General features: G+C 42.9%; 1 protein-coding gene across 1 annotated transcript in view; it reads left to right on the top strand.

The window, feature by feature from the left end:
* Positions 1 to 1,225: 1,225 nt before the first annotated feature.
* ARHGEF28 (Rho guanine nucleotide exchange factor 28) overlaps positions 1,226 to 22,309 on the top strand; it is a 123,417-nt gene continuing 102,333 nt past the window's right edge. The window contains exons 1-2 of the mRNA XM_080803776.1: positions 1,226 to 1,419; positions 20,452 to 20,573. Coding sequence (XP_080659902.1) covers positions 1,335 to 1,419; positions 20,452 to 20,573 — 207 coding nt within the window. The 5' untranslated portion in view covers positions 1,226 to 1,334. The remainder of the gene's footprint in view (positions 1,420 to 20,451; positions 20,574 to 22,309) is intronic.

The raw sequence follows: 22,309 nt of genomic DNA, 5'->3' as shown, positions 1-22,309 counted from the left end.
AGATCACAGGCTGAGCCAAAGGCATTTGCTTAATCAACTGAGCCCCCAGGCACCCCTGGAGTAAAGAGGAATGTTCATGAAGGCACATACTGCCGGGCTTTGGATCTGCAGAGTCGTACAGACCCTCATATCATTTCCACCGTCTCAGTTTATTTGGGTGTCCTGTGAGCTCACAAAAGAAAACACGCCGTTTCCTGCTATCAAGAGTACTAAGTAAATGCTTAAGGAGAGACTCCGCTCTGAGACCTGGGGTGTGCTTTTTTCCTGCCAGAGATGTTGGCTGCTGTGCTTGAGCTTCTGCGTGTGCCTATGGAGAGAAGAGAAGTAAGAGTGGCCCAGTCCAGGGGGAGGTGGCCATAGGCTTCTCCTGACTGCTGATTACCAGGGGGTTCTTCGTGTGGACTGGGGACCAAGTAAGAACTCTTGCTTTGTGGTAATTTAGTCACTAGCTCTGTTGAGAGGGACTGCGGGTTTAGAGCCAAGCTCCTCGGGTACCCAAATCCTTACGATTGGCAGCCAGATTTGGTGACGAATGAAGCAAAATGCCCCAGTTGTGCTGAACAGGAGAAGATGACTTCTTGTGTATTTAATGAGCATAATTCTCTGAAACACTTAAAGCTTCCAACTACTTGAGCTTTAAAAGGATGGAGAGACTAGACTGTGGAAGGAATTATCCAAGCTGTTTTGACCCCAGCATCTGAAAAGTTGCCTGTACTGTCAGTCGTGTAAAAGAAGTGATTTCGTTGGAAAACTCCCCGCCCTGAATATGCTGGCTTTTACTTGTCAGTGTCCTGAGCTTTCTGGCTGTCCACACTTGGAAACTTCTCAGCCTTGATGTCCCTATGCAGGGTGGCTTTTCGGAGTGCATTCTCTAGCTCCAGAACAAAGCATGTGCCTGCATTTGGAGGCTTTTCTTGAAGCCCAGGCAGCTCTCTTTGAATTCACAGTTACCTTCCTTCTTCGTTTCCATTTCCAGCCAGGAGAAGAGGGGAGTTAATGATTCATTTGCTCCCAGTGACCTTTTGAATAACAGGACTGTGATGTACCAGTGCGACTCTCAGCTGCCTCTCTCTCTCTCTCTTTTTACTTCCCTAGTTTGGCTTTAATATTTACAGCCTCCTTCTCCGTCTACATGCCTGGACGCCTGAAGGAAGCAAAACATTTATTGCCTCTCCCTCCCCGTGTGCGGGAGCTTTTCACCCAGCCCCATTCCTTCCTTTGACATCACACGGGAGACTCGGGAGACTCGGGAGACTCGCCTCCTGGCTGGGGACGCCCCCGAGTTCTTCCTGAGTCTCCACTGTTGAATCTATTGATTGAAGCAAAACAAAAAGATGGATTCTGACTCCGATTCCCCTTTTAACTACTCATGGCCTTCCTTCCCGAAAATGAAGATTCGGCGGAGGGCATCCAAGCAAGGTAGATCCCAGGATCTTTTATTTTGTTTCCCTCTGAGCCAAGCCCAGGGAGCTTTGTCTTCTTACCTTTCTTTTCCTTGTTGCTTTGCCAGACTGTTTTCTGATGAAGTGCAAGTTTACGCATGTTTGTATAAAACTCTCAGACTCTAAAAATTCTTTGCAGAGAGGCTCCGGAGGTAAACCTGCTTGTTCTTCGGTTCCTTTCACTTTGAGTCTGCCTTTGTGCTGTATTGTACACGTGCAGTTCTCTTTAAAAAAGGAGGGGGGTTCGGTACAAGGGAAATGTTGCAGATTCACTTTGTGGGGAGTTACCTTGGCAATAGAGAGTCCTGTTGACTCTAAGATCTATGTACATATTTGATACACCCCCCCCTCCCCCGCCCCTGTCTCTGCTGCTTTTGTGTTTTGGAGCGGGTGTTAATTTTTTTTTTTTTTTAATTCTTTACCCAAGCAGATTGTTCCATTTTAGACTATTGATTTTATAGTTGCTCCAAGGAAGGGGTTTTAAGAAAGTAATTTAAACAAAAAAGCCCGTGTATCTCCAGGGGATCTAGTCTTATATTAAAAAGTTTATTAGTAATTACCAAGTACGCAAAAGGCTTTACTGCCAAAGGAAAAAGTCGTTTATTTGTGGCCTGTTTAATAATACAGTGTGTGGATGCCACTCATTCCCCCCTTGCAAATTCATTCTTGCCGTCCAGGCCTTAGAAATCAAGGAACGAGCTGGTGTCCTCATCTCCGCTGCCCCATCCTCTTGCCGCCTGAAGTTCACAAAGACAAAAAAGTTAGGGACCCATCTGTTCATTATCATGTGTTTGGAGTTATGTGGCTGTTTTTAATTCAAGGAAGAAGGAACATTTTCATGAACTTCCAGGCAGAAGGGGTGTTTCTGAAAGTGGGCTGTCTCTAGCTTTATCCTTATGGAGTAGAATTCTCTATTCACCAGAACAGCATGACCTATTGAATTACTCCCAGCTTTTTGATGAGAAAAATGGAGGCTGGCAGTTGTCAACATACCTGGTTTGCCTCAAGGGCCTTTTTTTCCTTCTAAAATTAAATAGAAGTGTGTGTGTGTGTGTGTGTGTGTGTGTGTGTGTGTGTGTGTGTGTGTTTGGGTGTTTGCTCTTTGGCTAGAATCAAGGTCACCCCCAGGAATAAGATTGGTCACACATCCAGGGGTTATAGAAATCCTCAGCCTGAACAAATTCCCTGCGCTGCTCTGCTGTCATCCTTGAAATTCTATTACTGGGGACTTAAAAATGTTGCACAACATTCCACTTTTCTGTTGTGGGTTTTTTTCTTTTTTTTAAGATTTTATATTTTTGTTTATTTATTTATTTATTTTTGAGAGAGAGAGAGCAAAGAGTGAGCATGAGCCAGGAGGAGAGGGAGAAGCAGACTCCCCCTAAGCAGGGATCCTGACATGGGGCTCGATTCCAGGACCCTGAGATCATGACCTGAGCCGAAGGCAGACACTTAACTAACTGAGCTCCCCACCACTCCAGGCATCCTTCTGTTCTTGTGTTTTAAAACCTAATTTCTTCTTCGGGTGAAGGGGCCATGATAAATGCAGCTTACCATTAAATGGTTCAGGAGGAAAAACTTTATGGAACAGAGAGATGAGCATATGCATGTAAAAGCAAGCTCAGACACATACAGAAAATGGAATCAAATGTTAACAATAGGTAAATCTGGGGAAAGGTGATACCTTGGTGTTCTTTATGCCCTTCTTCGATCTTTTCTGGAGGTTTGAAATTATTTCCAAATAATATTTTTTAAAAACTTCTAAATTCTGAAAGTGGGGGGATACACTACGTCATTAATTCTTGGGGCTGAATATTCTGGTACGGTGGGAACAGCTGGAAGGCAGGTTGCTGTTCTGTGAGACTGAAGTCTTCATGCTTGTTCTCACTCATTTCAGTTTGGGAAATGATCTTCATATGTTTTGTCCCTGGCAGACTGACTGGATGTCTATGTAATTGGGGGCCTGCCTAGTCTAACAACTTGGGGAGACGTGGGGTTAATGATTAGGAGAGCATTGGAGGAGCTCGGGAGTCCAGTGGTTTTGCAGGGAGTGCATTAATCATGCTCTCCTTTGAAATCTAAACTGGGAGCGCAGCCAGTTTGAGCTACAGCAAGCAGTCATAACATAAACTCAATTCAAGCGAAAGCAGGTACTTGGGACTTGAAAATAATTAACTATTGCAGCTAATAAACAAACGATAAGTGGAAATAACGTTGGTAGGAGAGAGTTGGGAACTGTCTGAGTCCCCTGTTTCCTCTTTTGCTAGACGATGGTGGCCTAGTTGTGAAGAGCGGGTTTGGTGGTGCTGCCCTCTTGGCTAGGCAGAGTCCCAGAGCTGCGGGCCTCAGGGCTGACCTGGGCCACCTGCCTCACGTTACAGAGGAGTGTGATGAGTCTGAAGAGGTGAAGTGATGGGGAAGTATTCATGTGTTCAACAGGCATTTCCAGAATGGCAAGCGTTGTCCTAGAGGGTGGGGCGAAGTGGTGAACCAGACAGATACTCTCCCTGCTTATAGGGATGTTAGCACTAAGAATGGATCCCACATCTCACGGGATTCAGACATGCTGCCTCCATATAGTGGAAGAAACACCAAGAAACTGGATTTTTTCAGCCCAGTGGACTGTTTGTGCTGGAACTGTGGTCTCCATTCTCTTATAGGATGATCTGTTGATTTTTGTCAGTCTTTAAAACCAAGGTGGTTTGTATTTCTTGCTCATTCTTCTAGTTAGCACCGATGTCATTCTTACAAGGTAAGTTCTGGTCACTCGGGAAGTCAGGAAGGAGGTTTTGAAACCTTGGGTTTTCTGCCTTATTAGCTAAACCTCTCATATTTTGTTGGAAATGTTCTCTTTTATTCACAATATGCTTTCTCTTTCCTGATCCCCCTTGTTAGTATTCTCTTTTAATACTCCATCCTGTGCTTGTTACTGCTGCTCTTTGGTAGACATATATACACAGACATACTACTGGCTTGTTTCAAGAGATGTGAAAATAGAGGGAGTTTGGTAAAAAGGGGAAAACTGGATTAGCAGAGTTAGTTGACGTCAACTAAAAAGTGAATCTAGTGTTTTCTCATCCTCCTCCCGTCAGAATGGAAGAGAAAATGATTAAGTTAGAAACTGTGCCTTTGGAAGTGACCATGTCTAGAAGGGAATGTGATATAAGCAGAGGGTGAAAGTGTTTAAAACCAGGCTCCCTCAGAAATATCCTGGGATTCTCGAAAGTTGCCCCTTGTCATTCCTCAGGACAGGCTGTACTGGAAACCTTGTGGTTAATGATTGGAGTGGGCTAGTATCCATGACCGTTCTGCTTCAGAGACTCCAGGAATGCCTGGACTTTTGTTTTGTTGGTTTCAGTAGGAGATTGAACCAAGAAAATTAATGTTTATAAATCAAAGATTAAAAAGTGCAGGGATTGGACCTTACCTAAGGTAGTCATAATTAGTCTTTAATCTTTAAAATGCGTTCTTTAATATTAATCATTAGGACCCAGTGCCTTTCATATACTGAGGCAACTGCTGTCCCTCTTGCCCACTCCAGCTCGCATCCTATGCCTCTCTTAGGACATAGAGCGTGGAAGAGGGCCTTTCCCCGTCATGTGCTGGTGCAAAACCAGTCTGCAGTTGACGAAGGAGGCTGGGCCTCACAGAAAGCTTCATAACCTTGGAGGGCTTAGGAAGTACCACATCTTGTCCGTAGTCAAAGTAAGATTTTTGTGGTGCTTTATTAGTCATCATAGCCACTGATTACCAAGCTGTGGTAGGCTCTTTACACGGAGGGTATATGGTTCTCAAAATAACTCTGTACGATCGATAATACCCCTGTCTCATAAGCAAGGCAAGTGAAATTCAGTGAGTTTTAAAGTGATTCCTATGGCCACATGCCAGGAAACCAAGGACCAGTTACCATGGTGCAATAAGGAAGGAAAACGAATAAATGAGTGACATCCAAATAAAGTGTTTTTCATATGAGTTAGGTCATAAAAGGTGTGTATGTTAGATGGATGTGGTTGTCAGCTTCATTTGTTAGTTGGGAGCTTTGAGGCCCAAGAGTAGGGAGGTTGAGTGGTCCAAGATAAAGGCCAATAAATGAGGAGCCAGTCCTACAACCAGGCATTGACTTGAGAGGTTTCGTTCTTCCCAGTATGTTGTACCACCTCTTAGTAGAGGGAAGGGATAATGAACTTCACTGGGTAGCTACTTATGTTCGAAGGGTGCCACTTTGTCTCACCATTCTAGCTTCTCCCTCTCTCCTGAGTCTTTGACTAGGAAAAGAGGTGGTGGTGAAAACTCTGGAGGAGGAAAGTGGTAGAGCCATTCCTCTGTCTTGATAGATCCATATGCCTGGGTATATAGTCCTAATGCACGTCATCACTTGGGTAGGAAGAGATGGACAGATGTGTGCAGCGCTGGGTAGTTGACTGAGGAGAGGAAGAGGCAGGATGAATTGAGAAAAGGATGGCACGAGAGAGCTTTCAGTATGTTTTGGAAGGTTCAGTTTTGTCCCAGAAAGATCAAGTTAGAGGGATTGAGCTTGCTGGGAACGGAGATGAGAATCATCAGACCACTGTGTTGGCCTTTTCTGGATGCTCATTTAGGAGGGCAGGTACATAGTCTGAAAAATAATTCCCTGACACAGTGCATATTTAAAGTATGATGACATTTCAGAAGGTTGAATAATAATTTTCAAAGGTGAATTACTTTTATTTCATGGCCTTACTTGTTCTCTGCTGTGTTCTCCCTTCTTTCTTTCATGAAGTTTCACTGGACCCACATGTAGAGTTTCATGTGCATGTGTGTGTTCAGTTCCAGAATTCCCCCAAAGGATGCCTGAACACCGCAGGGGTAATAAGTCACTACAGAAATCCTTATTGAGGAAGAGAAACATTTTCTTAAAGGTGACATAACCTGCCAAGATTTTGTTGGCTCACAATGAAGACAGTGTTTACCTTGAGAATAGGGCAGTTTCATCTCTGACTCTGCCTGGAAACCTACTTTGGTCAGCAGGGGAAAGGAGGTGGATTACAAGCTCCTTGCCAAACAACATAGCTATATACCCCTCAGGGCTCCCTTTAGTTCAACAAATACTTGGCCAAATACGTGAAACTGATTTTTTTTTCTTGGGTAGCTTAAATTCCTGGGCAAGATGTATTTCTGCATTACTCCCTATAATGGAAGGAAGGCACTATTCCATTTATCCCATGTTCAGGGCCTCTTCCCTATCACTTCAGTCTGGGGCAAGAACCAATAGTTGTTTATTCAGATATATTAAGCCAGAAAGTGATGAATCCCATAGGAGAAGTCAGGAAGAATTACTGTTGAGGTTCAAGGTGAAACAAAGAATGTCAGCTTGAAAGGGATGTCATTTTAATAGCCTGTGGTGAACTGGTAGGGTTTTAATGGGCAGGTGGTCCCTCCAAGCAAATGGGCAGAATTAGACATACATAGAATGTATTAAAATGATGGAAAATAGGCTGGGCTCATACACGCTTGACTTATGGGGTTATGGAAATGTAGAGAGATGCCAAATACTGCATTGGCCTAGATGATTATTGTTGTGTGCCTACTAGCCTCCTGCCCTTTGCTGAACAACGTTCAGATTATTTAGAGAGGGTGCCCTGTACTGCTCTGGCCATGGGTCCCAATGATGCTTCCACCTTCTCACGTGACCTTGCTTGCTTGGGTGCCATGGGCTGGGCATCTCTCTCAGGTTGGGGCCAATCACACCATCCCTCCTTGGCCAGTCAGAGTCCGGCCTTGGGATTCTTGAGACTGGAGTTTGGGAGGACATGTCTCCCTTCATGAATGGTGGTGCCGGAAGGTAGGAGTGGAAGCCATTCACTGGGAGAGAGCAATCTATGGTAGGAGGAAAAGCTACAAACATATAAAGAGAGAAGTACTTGTAGGGTAGGGTCCTGCTAGAGCCCAGACCCTTGTTCTGTTCCCTGAAGTCCTGTTGCTGTCCAGGTGCCTCACTCTCAAGGCTTGGGTGTTAAATTCCTGTGGTTCTGTGACATGTCCTCACACGTTTTCAGTAAGTCTTCTCTCTCCCCCTTTTATTTTTATTTTAGCAAATTCAGGTGCCTATTGCTCTCACTTCTGACAAGAAATCTCCAGCTCATCCTGTAAGATGCAGCTTGAAGGTGTTTTTTGTTTTGTTTTGTTTTCTGCAAGATTTCCCTTCATGCCCTGAGTTCATCACTCTCTTTCTTAAAAAATTTGTAAATTTATTTTTTCTTTATCATGATAAGTGTACTCCTTAATCCCCATCCCTTATTTCTCCCATGCCTTCCACACCTCCCCTCTGCTAACCATCAGTTTGTTCTTTATAGTTTGGAGTTGGTTTCTTGACTTGTCTCTCTCTCTTTTTTGTTCCTTTGCTCATTTGTTTTGTCTTTTAAGTTCCACATATGACTGAGATCATATGGTCTTTGTCTTGCTCTGACCAACTTATTTTGCTGAGGATTTTACTCTCTAGCTCCATCCATGTTGTTTCAAATGTCAAGATTTCAGTCCTTTTATGGTTGAATAATACTCCATTGTATAAATATACCACATCTTTTTATCCACTCATCAGCCAGTAGACACTTGGGCTGCTTCCATCCTTGGCCTCTTCTAAATAATGCTGAGGGAAACAGATGTGTGCACCTGAGTTCATCATTCTATCCTTTGTACTTCTCTGGCTTTTGCATCTTTTTATAATCGCTGTCTCATTAGTGCGTCACAGCGAATATTGAGTGTCTCACCCTAAGACCCTGACTTCTTTGAAGACAGAGCCTGGATGACCTATTTTCACACCTCTACTGGCTGGATCACAGAAGGCAGGCAGTAAATATTGTAAGTGTATTGTGGTCCAAATTTACTCATAATACACTCACATACTTCCTGATTTTTGTCTTTTTTTTTTTTTTAATTTTGTTCATAATAGATCTGATCTTTCTTACAAAGTCCTATACTCCAGGCAGTGGGGAGAGGAAAGGGTGTATTTTAGACTAATGCATTAAACCTGGTCTGATGCAGTAATCAAAACCATTATTTTTGGTAACTGTTCAGTCTCTTTAAGTAAAATATCCAGTTTTCCCATGTCTTCTTGTTCCTCCTCTTTCTGGCCTAGCGGTTACAGAATGTGATTTTCTGGTGAGGGTAGGGGGGCAGTTGGTGGTGGATAGGAAGAGGCCTCATCTTTGAGTGTCTTGTGGGGCCTCCAGGTGTCTGCTGCAGATCTGTTGGCCTGGGCTCTTCCCTGAGACATGAATGTTTTGTTTTGGGGTATTATGACCTGTGACCCACATCCGTCAATTGGATCCTCTCCCTGGTGTTCGTCTGAATTTCTCCTGGTGATTTCTCCTTCACTGACTTGGCTTCACCCTTGTTATACTGTAGAGAACTTGGAACCTATTTCCCAGACTGCTGGCTCAGACAATTGTCTAAAAATATCTGCTACAGGGTCCTTCCCTTGGAGCCATGGCGGGCTTCATAGTAGGCCACAAGTACTCCGCCATTATTATTATTATGTTTTAAAGATTTTATTTATTTATTTGAAGAGAGAGCCACAGCAAGAGAAGGAACACAAGCAGGGGGAGCGGGAGAGGGGGAAGCAGGCTTCCCGCTGAACAGGGAGCCTGATGCAGGGCTCAATCCCAGGACCCTGGAATCATGACCTGAGCTGAAGGCAGACACTTAACGACTGAGCCACCCAGGCACCCCATAGTCTGTCATTATTACACCTCTCACAAGCCTGTGGGATCTTAGGGATCCATTCTCACCATTCAGGCAACTGGGAGCAGCCCTGGGAAGCTGGTCCTTGCTGGCCCTGTTGCCTGAATTTACTCTCCCACTAAGTGTTCCCTGCAGTGGTTTTCCCCATGATTCCGTGGGGCAGCCTGCAAGGTGGTCTCCTTCAGAGCCCCGTGTGAAATCACAAAAAGCCCACCTACCTTCAGAGGAGCTCTGGCCTATCACACTGTCACATCTGCCCCACCCCCGGCAGGGTAACGACTCATCTCATTTCTTTGATCTCTGTTGTCCCTGCCAGTGAAAACTCCTAAGAATCATAACCAGTATCCTATCCAGCTCTCATTCATACTAACCCACCCACAGGTGCCCAGAATTGCTCAGGAGACTGGAACAGGATTCAGGAGAGTTTCCCAAGCAGGGGAAACTGAGAATGATCTGGAGGAACATCAGGCATTGCTTGGCTTTCATCCATCTTCCTTCCTTCCTTCCTTCCTTCCTTCCTTCCTTCCTTCCTTCCTTCCTTCCTTCCACATGTTCTTGTTGAGGACACAAAAAATAAGTGAGAGTTATTTGAAAGTTGGTGAAAGAGTAGATCTTAAAAGTTCTCATCACAAGGTTGAGGGATGTTAACTAGACTTACAACGATCATTTTGCAATATATACAAATCTCAAATCATTGTTGCTCACCTGAAACTAATGTCAATTATCCCTCAAAACAAAGTGCAACCTTTCACATAGTTCCCTGTCAATAGTAGAGCTGAGTTGCTTTTTAGGATATTAAGGGGTGGGGGTAAAAACACGTAGCTCTGGAAATGGGTGCTACAGAATTGGAGCTCCTTGGGAATTTTGAACTGGATTCTATCATTTTTATGTGCCCGTATGTCCCTAGAAGATTCTGCAGGATATGAATTATTATTCACAGGATTCCTTGTAATGACAACCTCCAGGAACATATTCCTCATCAGTTAGTGTGTGTGTGTGTGTGTGTGTGTGTGTGTATTTTCTGTTGTTATTGTTTCCTACAGTCACCAGAAATGGTCTTGTCAAAGTCCCACCAGTTTTTTTGAGGTCTTTCACTTCTATCTTGGTGTTTGTAGAATATGCCAGTTTTTTCCCTTTCAGCTTGCTCATTGTTCCCCTCTGTAGAGTAACTTGACAGAGGCCTTAGAGAGCTGCACCAAGAAGGAGAGGAATTGCTGGGGTACCTGGCTGGCGCAGCCAGAGGAGCGAGCAACTCTTGATCTCAGGGTCGTGAGTTTGAGCCACATGTTGGGCATAGAGATTAAAAAATAATAATGAAAAACAAATTAAAAAGGAAAGAAGGAGGGTGCCTAGATGGTTCAGTTGGTTAAGTGTCTGCCTTCAACTGAGGTCGTGCTCCCAGGGTCCTGGGATCGAGCCCCATGTCAGGCTCCCTGCTCAGTGGGGAGCCTGCTTCTCCCTCTGCCCCTCCTCCAACACGTTCTCTCAGTCTCTGTCTTTCTCTCTCTCTCTCTCTCTCTCAAATAAATTAATAAAATCTTTAACAAAATTAAAAAAAAAGAAAAGAAGGAAAGAAATTGCCGATTAAGTCTAATCACTACCAGTCTATATACAACACATGACTGAACATCTCCTTGATAGCTTGGGGGAAGCAGAGGAGGGAAAAAGTTGCTTATATATTTGAGAGTCCTTTTGCACACATAAACCCATGTCATCTTGAAGGCTACTTTGTGCTACTATAATTAGGAATGAGAACTTGGAAAGATGTGGGAGAAAATTGTTGTTCTGTAAGGACCGTGTTTTCTTGCTCCCTTCTCCCCACCTCCCCCTGTGCCTCTGGTGTATTATGAGGGAAAAGGCTTGTTTTCTTCTTGGATAATTTTGATAATTAGGTCTTTCAAAACAGCAGAATAGGGCTTCTTTTAGGATCTGATTTTAGAGTACCAAGTTGTAACTTGTTATTTAGAAGGGGTTTTAAGCTGTAGTTCTGAGGGAGAGGGCTGGAAAACCAGCCTTCACAACAGCCTCTGGAATCCCTTCACTTCTGTCCTTAGCTGTTACTGTTCACAGAACTGGTTGAGAGGCTTGATCTCACCCCAGGGCTCACTTTCCTTGTACAGGATCCCAGGAGGGTGAGGCAGGTTCTGAGAGTGAATTAGGCATTTGGATCCATGTTAGAACCACTCTATTTTGGGAGACACAGGTTCCCTGGATTCTCTCAGACATGTCTTGCTGTACACTTAAATCTTCAGAGTAACTTCAGTTTACACATGACCCACAGGAAATTCCTGGGCTGGGGATAATTTTGGAATTTGGATGGATCCTCTCTATAACCTCCAGTCCAACTCAGCAGAGTGAGGCCAAGAGATGTTCCAGGCCAAGACTAATATCAGGAAAATCCTAAGAGAAACTTAGAGGAAGAATAAGCAAGGAGATAAATGACAGTTTACCCCTGAAAACATTCCTTTTCACTTGTGAGCGTGAGTTTTTTTCATTTCTCCTGGAGCACACCAAGACCATTGGCAGAAAGGACTCTGTACATTTCAGAATTTGGCAAAGGTTCCCTTCGATTTTGGGAATTTGGGGACGGTGTGCTGCAGTGAGAAAGGCTGTCTCTGTCAGCACTGTGTCCTGGTTCTAACACTTAATAACATCAGTGGGTTAGTCACTCTCGCTGGGCCCCCACGTTCTTGTCTACAAGACGAACATGATAGTGCCTCCTGTGGTTACGGAGAGTAGGGCTGGCAGATGGGCAGAAACTATACTGTGTCCTCTTGCATAAAACATTTCCAGCTAATATATTTATGCAGGTATCATCAGATTTGCTTGATTTACTTGATCACCTGGTATTTTGCCGAGATTCCACAGCTGTTCTTTGACAGAGGAGGCATGTTTTGAAGACATGATCTGTCTCTTCTTTTGTCTTACATGTAAGATGGTGGTGGTTAGAACTCGAGAAAACACAGAAAGAGTTGCCATTAAATACCACATGCATGCCAGCCCCTGGAAGGAAGCAGCGAACACCTCAGTGTATAGTTCCAGTCTTTCTCTGTTATCTTGTGTGGTGTGTGTGGCTACACAAAATGAAATTGTGTATTCGCTGTCATATGAATGTTTTCGCAGCCAGACTCACACTGTCATGTTCCGGCTGCAGATCTCCAGAGGCAGAGAGCATGGACCCAGGAAGTGAACAAACACACGTAGACACAAGTCACACATAATGCAGCTTCCTCATGGGAAAATACCAGACATTGCTCAGATGCCATTTTCTTGAGTTCAGTTGGGATACTCAGTAAGCCCAATTGTTAAAATAAAGTACTTTGGACTGGCTAGCCGAGCGCCTACGTAGAGCTGCCGTTGACTAAGTGAAGGGACCTTGGGGAAGTTATTTAAATAGCACCACAGTTTCCTACTCTGCACAATGGAAATACTAAACAGTACTGCCTCAGAAGATTGTTCTGAGGATCAGATGAGCTAATACCTGGAAGTCAAGTAGTGCTGGGTTCGGAGTAGGCACTGTGTGGTCATCGGCTCTAACAGCGGTGTTGGCTTGTGTGATGACCTCACAGGGAGAAGGTGTTAGATACTGACTCTGGAGTACCTAGAATTTTTTCTCTTTCTGTTTTTATGAATTTGTTTTTGTTTTCGTCTTTGTTGTTTTTTTTTTTTTTTTCTCATCTTCCTAGTACCTTTACCTTGCAAATCTGTCTGGTCATCCCATTATTCCTTTACTAAAAGAATGATCCCATGGTTTTTTAAATAAGGAGATGAAAGAGGCATTCTTGGGCTCCTTCTGCCAGGGGGCATGTCAGGTGGTGTCGCACAGGAAGCACCGGGCACCTGCGTTGTTCTGCATAGCAGGAGAAGATATTTTTAGCTCAGACCCAACCAGGAAGTTACTTGTCCTACCAGGAGGAACAAAGTAAAATTTTATCTCTGGAGTGTGGTAGATCACACAGGACTACACATGGAGGTAACAGGCAGGAAGGGCTCAGAAAAGGGGGACAGCCTGCTAGCTGTTTAGAGACCTGTCAGGGGAACTCCTGGGGAAGTGGTCTTTGAGGACTGTGCCTAAGGATGTTTTTAAGAGTCCTAGATGGAGGCTGAGGAACCTGGGCAGGGCCCAGCCTGTAGTATGGTGGCTGCTAGTCAGTAGTCACACAGTAAATGTTGGAAAAGAGAATGAGTGAATGGATGAATGAATGAGAGAAATAAGAAAACATTTCCTCCCCAACCAGGAGTAGAGCAAGAACATTTGGGCCACTCACAAGAAAACTTCCAGAATCTGAGGAAATTTGTCAGACCAGAAGGGGATAGACTCAGTTGTACCCTGTACAAGGTTTCTGTTCTTGATGAGAAAGTATTCACTCCTTCAGATCGTATTTACTGAGAATCTTTTATGTACCTGACATGGTTCTAGGCCCTGGGGATATAGTGAACAAAGTATGCAAAGTCACAGTTCTGATGGAGTTTACATTTTAGTGGAAGGTAACACAATATACAGTGAAGACATAAGATGCTGGGTGATGATCTATGGCATAAGGGATAATAAAGCAGGTCTTGGAAGTGAGGTGCTATTTTATATACCTAATGGCCTGGGAGAGGCTAATTGATAAGATAACATTTGAGTAGAGAGCTGAAGAAAGTGAGGAAGCAAAGTATCAGGATATGGGAGGAAGAGAAATCCTGGTAGAGAAAACTCCAAGTGCAAATGGCCTGAGGCATAGAACAGCAAGACCAGTGTAGCTGGAGTAGAGTAGTTGGCAGGCTCCAGAGAGGTTGGGTGAGGGCGGGTGTGGGGCAGGTTATGTAAGTATGATGTTGTGATTTATAAAGAGAAATACATATTTGGTCTTTCTCTTGTTTCTGGTATAGGGTTCCCTAAAACCCTTGGAAGATCCTAGGGGATGAGTGTGATAAAGGTGTCTCTTGTTATGTTAATGAGGTGACTTTTGAACCTCAGAATTGGGGGCTGGTTGCCAGGAGAACTAGCCATGTGATTAGAGGGTTGGAACTTTCAGTCCTACCCACCCTCACTTCTGGGGAGGGGAGATGAGCTGAAGATTGAGTCCAGTCACCCATGGCTGAAGATTTCATCAATCACGTGTATATAATGAAACCAAGAGGACAGGATTCACAGAGCTTCTAGATGGGGAGGGGGTATCAGGAAAGCTTTGCACTCTGAGAGAGCATGGACTCTCCTTGTATCTTGCCCTCTGCATCACTTCCATCTAGCTGTTACTGAGTTACAGCCTCTTCAAATGAACCATTTGATTGGTAAAATGGTGCTCTGAGTCTCTGAACCTCTCAAGCAAATGAATCAAATCTAAAGAGAGGGGATCATGGCAACATCTAATTTATAGTCAGTTGGTCAGAAATATAGGTAACGACCTAGACTTGTGGCTGGCATCTGAACGTGGGGGTGGGCAGTCTTGTAGGACTGAACCGTTAATCTGTGGAATCTGATGTTATCTCTGGGTAGAAAGTGTCAGAATTGAGTTGAATTGTCTGTCAGACACCCAGTTGATGTCAGAATTGCTTGGATGTGTGAGGAAACACCTTCCTCAAACACACTACCCTTGTTAAAAGTGCATCCCAGAGCCATTTTAGTAAAGCAGTGTAGGTTGTGGCAAAGTTTGGCTTTTACTCAAAATGAGAGGAGCAGCCATTGGAGAATTTTGCAGAGGCAAGATGTGACTTAATTTTCTTTGTAACATGATTGCCATGTATGTTGTGGAGGATGGGTTAACAAGGGCGGAGAAGTGGTAGCAATGAGAACAGTTAGGGGATTGTGGTCTTGCAGTCGTGTGAGCAGGAGATGGTGGTGGCTTGCCCCATCATGGCAGTGGGTGGATGTATAAGAAAAGGTCAGAACATGGATTCATTTGGTTGTAAAAGAGAACAGTCAAGGTCAGTCCAGGGACTGCCCTTGACTGGGAGGAGGGGTTGTAGAAAGGAGAAAATCAGGAGCTCAGTTTGGTGCTCACTGCTGCCAGACAGCTCTGTGGAGATGTTAAGGAGATGGTTGTGATTCAGGGGAGAGGTCTGGAGTGGATATAAAACTCTGGGACGACAGGGGTCATCATCATACCAGGGTGTATGATGCTGGGCTGTTAGTTGATCTGGGGAATGTAGGGAGAGGAAGGGAGAGAGGAAGAGGGACGTTTGGGGATGGATCTTGGGGCACTGTAACCTGCGTTAAAATTGAGAAGATGATAGAAACTGAGAAGTAAAGGCCAGGCAGAGAGAGAGAGGTGTCCTGGAAGCCAAGGGGGAAAGGGAGCCATCAGCAGTATCCAGTGCTGCCCTAGGTCACCTAAGGTTAGCAGGGAGAACCGATCACTAGGTCGTGATGGGCACAGTTTCTGTGGAGTGCCGGGAACTGAACTCTAGAATATGCTCTACCCAGCTCGTGATGGTTAGTCATTCTCCATAGATCCTTCTTCTGGGTTCACAGTCTGCTGGGTTTAAAGCACAATTGAATGAATGAATGAAAGAAACAAACCAATCTGCCCGCCATTGTAAAGAGATATGTGGACTGAGAGGCCCTCCCTGACTTTGGCAGGCCAGAGCTTGGCACCCAGAGTGGGCCAAACCAGGTCAGCAGCAGGTTTGCAAAAGGCTGCCCTAGCTGTGTTCGTTTATGTCTGGGTGTGGGTCTCTTACATAACCAGACAAATAGGCCACATTTTCCTTAAGCTGCAAGGCCCTTAGCTTTGGGAGGGAGAGTTGGATTTCAGCAGAGCCCAGGTTGCCCAGGCTCTAGGCTGGTCTGTGCTTTTAACTGTTTCCTGCCCATTTGGCGGGGGGGGGGGGGGGGGGTAGTTGTGGATGTCGAAAAAAAGGGAGGCATTTGCAGCTGCTTTTCCCTCTCCCCCTTATTAATTCTCCTTCTTTCTATGGGTGAAATACATTTACTCTCCATTGTCTCTCCTGCCACCTGACCGAAGCGTCTAGTATAGCAGAGATGCTCCGATGCAGATTTTGGCTTTGGGGAGACCTTGTAGAGTTCCGTAGATCACATTATAGAGCAACGTGCATAATGGGAGGGAGGAGAGCTGGGGATCCCCTGGAATTGCTGTTTATCCTCTAGGCACTCCCTCTGTAGTGAGAACCTGGCCAGAGGCCACCTGATCGTGTTGGGACATCCTAGTTTCTCAAATCCTCCCTTTGTTCTTGGGAAACACTGTCTCTGATTGTCTGACTTTATTCTTTGCTGCTTCTGTTATAATCTCCCATTTCGTGAGATCTCATCTCAAGTCGCTGGAGGTAAATATTACAGGCAGTTTGACTTTGTTTTTTGGTTACCATTTCTGGGATGGATTTTACAAAATGTCCTAACATGAGCTAGGTCTGAAATAAGAGAGTTACATCTTAAAAGTGCCTCGTGTAGCACATGGAATGTTTTATGCATTCCACTTTCCTAGGGTTGGTTTGAAACATGTAGAGTTCCAACCAGGGTAGAAATGATTTGGTAAAAGAAGCAAAAATATGGTAAACTATCAAAACTAGACAACCTCGTTTACTGGTATAACAGCGAGCCTGTTATAGGGCTTACTTTTTGTTACATGATGTCCACTCAAAATATTAAATTGCTTAATCCTTGCGACAATCCTATGGGATATGTTCTCATCCCTACTTTATGGATCAGGAAGTGGAGGTGTAGAGAGGTTGAGGAACTTGCCCAAGGTCACACAGCAAATAGATGGTAGAGTAGGTCTTAGAGTTCAAGCAGCCCAGGGCTCTTGCTCTTATGGACTGCAGTGCATTGTTCTTTACTGACTTAAAATTTTCAGCCATTTGGATATAGATGAGTTTTGGTTCCTCTTATACTACCTTTGAAATATGGTCTGCCACATATTAAAAAATAAATGTTATCAACAGACCTGTAAAGATAACTTTTTTTTTAAATAAAGTTAACTTTTTGCTAAGAATAAATGTTTTAAAAACAGCATAATTTGGGGCACCTGCATGGCTCAGTGGGTTAAAGCCTCTACCTTCAGCTCAGGTCATGATCCCAGGGTCCTGGAATTGATCCCCGCATCGCATTGGGCTGTCTGCTCAGCAGGGAACCTGCTTCCTTTTCTCTCTCTCTCTCTCTCTCTCTCTGCCTGCCTCTCTGCCTGCTTGTAATCTCTGTGAAGTAAATAAATAAAATCTTAAAAAAAAAAAAAAGAAGTCTGTCATCTGTTATCTTCTGGTTTGTCCATCTGTGTTCATTTGCACATCTGATTACCCTTCAGTGTCATTTGGCAAGAGGAGGCTATGGATGCTCTAGAGTTCTACTGAAAAGGACTGTTTGGACCAATCTTATAAATTGTCACTCTGAGTGATCCAGAAAATCTACAGGGCAGATTAGGATGAGAGATCTAGAAAGAAGACACAGATTTTTCCATTGTTACTACTGCCTTGAGATTTTGTACAGTAATATTCCCCCTGCCAACGAGATCCATTGTCTCAGTGGAGTCATTCCCTAAGTGACAGGATCTAGGCCATTTTCCCAAAGTGTAGAGTAAACTCTTCCGGGCGCTGTTGATCTGGAAGCTGGTATCCCGACCTAAAACTAGTTGACATTGAATCGCACAGTAGGCAGGTATTTCCTTTTCTTTTTCTTTTTGGTCTTTCTGCTGATTCGAGGAGGAAGTTCTTTTCACACCGCTGCATCTTTAACATCTCTCCAGTCTTTCCGAATCTCCCTTCATGACAATGAGCAAGCAGCCCTTGTAGGCCCTCAGCTTTGATTGGCAACTATATTCAGTCAGAAGGTAGTTTCATTGGTTTGTTCTATATAATTCTCTTCCAGTTTTGGCAGGGAATATTGGCTTTCTGTTTATAGTGAGGATAAAGTATTTCTTTTAAAATTCATTTTATTTAAAGAAAAAAGGGTGGGTCAATCTAAAAACAAGCACAAGAGAATATAGTGCAGGTAGTAAGTAGATATGGCAAAATTGTGAATTTGGCAAAGGAATGATAAAATCTCACGAAATATTGGTCTAATATCCTCTGAAATAACAGAGAGACCCAGCCTCTTGTTTGAAACTATTGGGACTAGATTTGTTTTGGAACTTAGAATTTTCAGATCTTTTTGGCATAGTGCTTATAGTACATATGATATGACTGGCAATGCCATCATCCAATGTGGTAAGATTTCTACAGCAAAATGTATGAATATTCACACCAGCTGAGGTTAATAAAAACTAGACATGGCTTCTTGTGGTTCGGGTCAGATTTTGCACCAAATATATTTGTAAGCCAAATTTATGAAGAAAAGTTTTGATTTTCAGAGTTTTCTAGATTTCAGAATTGGAGATAAGGGATTAGGGACCCATCTTTGTTAACAAATTACATGTTTTCTAAAACGCTGATCAAATTACACAGAAAACAAATTAAACCCCAATTTGGCCAAAGTTACCAATTGTAATGGCAGAAATGCCAGGTGTGTTACAGTGTGTAAACTTAAAACATCGTAGAGCAGTTTGGGCACCTGGGTGACTCAGTCGATTAAGCATCCACCTTCTGCTTAGGTCATGATCTCAGGGTCCTGGGATCAAGTCGCACTTTGGGCTCCTTGCTCGGCTGAGAGCCTGCTTCTCCCTCTCTCCTTTCCCCCTACTTGTGTGCATTCTCTCTCTCTCTCTTTTGCTTTTACTCTCTCTCAAATAAATAAAATCTTAAAAAAAAAAAACCATTGTAGAGCAGTTAAACTGGATTAATTATGCTTCAGAGGGCCATGCTGAATTATCCATGACTATTTTTTAAACATTCTATAAAATGACATTTAAGCACATACTTTCTTCAGAACACATTGAAAGTGCTTTATCACGTTCTTGATTTATAATCTTCAGAATGTGCTTTTACTTTATGCAATTACAATCAAAATGTATAGTAATTGATCATAAAGGTCGTACTTGTGAAGTATTTGTGGACTTTGTATGTCATAGTGCTAGCTATATAAATTGATAAAAGAAGACATTATGGATATAAGAAGATAGTTTCCATTTCTACTGTATATTTACTCAAGAACTTGATGAAATCTCTTCTTGGTGTTCTGTGGTTAACAGGTAGGTTAAGATACCGAATCTGAAGCTAATGCCATTTGGTTCATACAGTTGATATATTTTTGTAACTTTTTAACGTCTTCCAACAGAAGTACATCAGTCCAACAGTTACTAATCTTTTTTCATTTTCTGATTCACTCCCATGGACTTACCTGGCTTTTATGCTATACACAGGATGGGTAGTGAGATTAGGGCCATTTCTGATAGAACAGAGGCAACACTATTCCTTTTGTGTCCTTGAGAACACGTGCTGAAATGTTGGGGAGGATGACATTTGCTACAAGTACAACTTTGAATCCCCCCTGTTAAAGTCATTCACAGACACTGATATGGTTATGGTTAATATCAATAGCCTCACATTGAACGTGTTTGAAATAACTGCTAATAACAAAATGTGGTAATAGTGACAGTTAATATTTATTGAGCTCTTGCTAAATCCTAAGCATGTATTTAGTGCTTTGCATGTTTGAGCTCATTTAACCCTCATACCCCACAACAGGGAAAGCATGATGAAAATCTGCTTTTACAGATGAGGAAACTCTGTAAAGGTATTGGGCCAGGCATTCTGCCTCCTCTGTGTTTTCCTGCCTTCAACTTTCTGTTCCTTACAAGTCCAGTAGTGCCACAACTCTTTAGGACTTGGAGTTACATCATCTGTTTGTAACAAAGCCGAGAACATGAATGCAAGGAAAACCGTTTCATTAATTAAAAAAAAAAAAAAAGCAACTCTCTAAGAGCATGCATATGCATTCAGAACTCCTAGACTGTGTCTGTCTTCGGTCCATTAGTAAAGGGTATGGAGCCTGAACACAGCAGTGGCCCTGAGGCTTCTAAGACAATCTTGAATGCTTCCAAGTTATTGATAAAGTGAAGTGAATTTTAGTTTTACCTATTAGAAATTGAAAGCAGAAAAAAAAATTAAAAAAAAAAGAAATTGAAAGCAGAAATCTAATGATTTTGGGGCACCCAGGTGGCTCAGTCAGTTAAGCATCTGCATTTGGCTCAGGACATGATCCCAGGTTTCTGGGATGGGCCCCACATCAGGCTCCCTCCCTGCTCAGCAGGGAGTCTGCTTCTCCCTCTGCCCCTTCCCCTGCTTGTTCTTTCTCTTTCTCTGTCTCTCTCTCTCAAATAAATAAATAAAATCTTAAAAAAAAAAAAAAAGGTAAAGTTTGACTTTAAAATAAATCCCATCTACTTTTTTTCTGTCCTCTTGTCGTTTTTTCCTCTAGATCACTCTTCAGATGTCTTCAAAAAATCCAAGCATCCCCCAACATTCTTTGCAGCAGGCCGGCTCTCTGAGATGCTGAATGGCGGCGATGAAGTTTACGCTAACTGTATGGTGATAGATCAGGTAAGGCTTGACGGATGTTACTAGAGGGATTTTACTCTTTCCAAAACCTGAATATATGAGAAATATGGTCAGCATTGTTGTGTTGCTCTGACGATTTCAGCCCAGGGGTGGTCCTTGTGGTCATCATATGAGCACTTAACTAGGTTTTCCTTTTCTGCACAACACACATTACCCCACCAAAAGTCTGCCTCCGCCCCCCCCCCTTTGTAGGGAGGGGTCAATGTCAAATAAGAAGAGGGTGAAAGTTCTTGCATGGAACCAGAATAGGAAGTGACAACTGGGCTTTTCAAAAAACAGCAACAGCAACAAAAAAAGCCAGTGTGTATATGACCTGATTAAGTAATATTGGTATTCAAATGCAGCAAATGGTTATGAGCAAGAGCTTGAGGCCAGCCCCATATGATGCGTCATATAAATTACTTATTTAATCCTTCTAACACATCCATTAACATATACTAATGTTATAGAGCTTTAATATTAAAAGAGACTATCGTTACACTACAGGGAAGTTGGAGTCCTTTAGAATGCCCCCCACCCCAGTCTCTGACCTTTGTGAGTTAGATCTCACAGAGGCTTGTGGTTTTGCCTGTTCATCGATTTATGGATTTATCTCTTATTTTCCCTAGCTCAGTGATTCTCAAATTTTAATATTTATAAAAATTAAAACATAGTTTTAGGTCTGAAGATTTCTATACTGTACACACGATTTTATGGATGATTTTAGGGATTTTCAAGGGTAATTTTGACAAAACATAATTTTTGCCTTATCCACAGACTTCCAAACCTAAACCCCATATAAGACGCTTATTGAGCAATAAAGAAATTTACCCTTTTTGTTGTTGTTAGTATGCATATATTGTACCCTGTTACTTAGAGATGTTTTCTGTGATATGAACTTGCCTGTCTCAAAGATCTTAATTTCACCCCTTGAGTCAAATATCTTGTTTTTCCTTTTCTGTTCCAAACAGGGTTACAACAAATGCATAGTATAAAAGGTATAGATTGTGCTGATACTCAGAATGAAAGAGGGGCCAATCAGAGTGGACAGCAGCTGTAAATAACTAGTGTAGTTTTTTTTGGCATAAGCAGCTGAATGTCAGCCCTATGTATAGAAATGTAGGATGAAACAGAGGTTAGGACAAATAGGGAGTATTGGGGACATTCTTTGGAGATACAGGGCAATTGGGATTGGTGTGCTCTAGCCACATTGTGATTCTAGTGGTTGCTGTATTTTCTCAGCGTTTAAGTGAACTACTTCTGGAGTCCTTATCTCTTTGCTCTGAGCCTCAGCGAATACTGCAAATATTTCACTTACCTCTAGTAGCTAAAATTGTAATGTATTTGTAATTGCTTCAGCATTACATGGAGGAAAACTGTGCTCTAAGTTACGTTAAACGTGCAAAACTTCCCAAACCAAAGATGAGGTTAGAATATAATTTCGGTTTTGAAATATCTTGAGGTAAGTATCGCTTTAAGAACATGAAGCATGCATTTCAAGAGAGCTCAAACAGCCTAATTGATAAACTGAAATATAGCAGGGGATTGCTGAATTTGTGCCATGAAAACAGAAATAAAACTAAAAGTATGGATACAAATCACAAAGTTCACTCTGTGTAGTATAGTTATAGGATTTCTTTTACTGTTTTTACGTCCATTTGAATAGCAAGGATGATAAAAGGAGTCCAAATGCTGCATATTTAAAATAATTGCTATCAGTATCTGAGAAGAATCTTGTC

This window comes from Martes martes (genome assembly GCF_963455335.1).
Source record: "Martes martes genome assembly, chromosome: 5".
NCBI classification, from domain to species: domain Eukaryota; kingdom Metazoa; phylum Chordata; class Mammalia; order Carnivora; family Mustelidae; genus Martes; species Martes martes.
The sequence above is the reverse complement of the archived record's forward strand: the minus strand, read 5'-3'. Positions and strand labels throughout refer to the sequence as shown.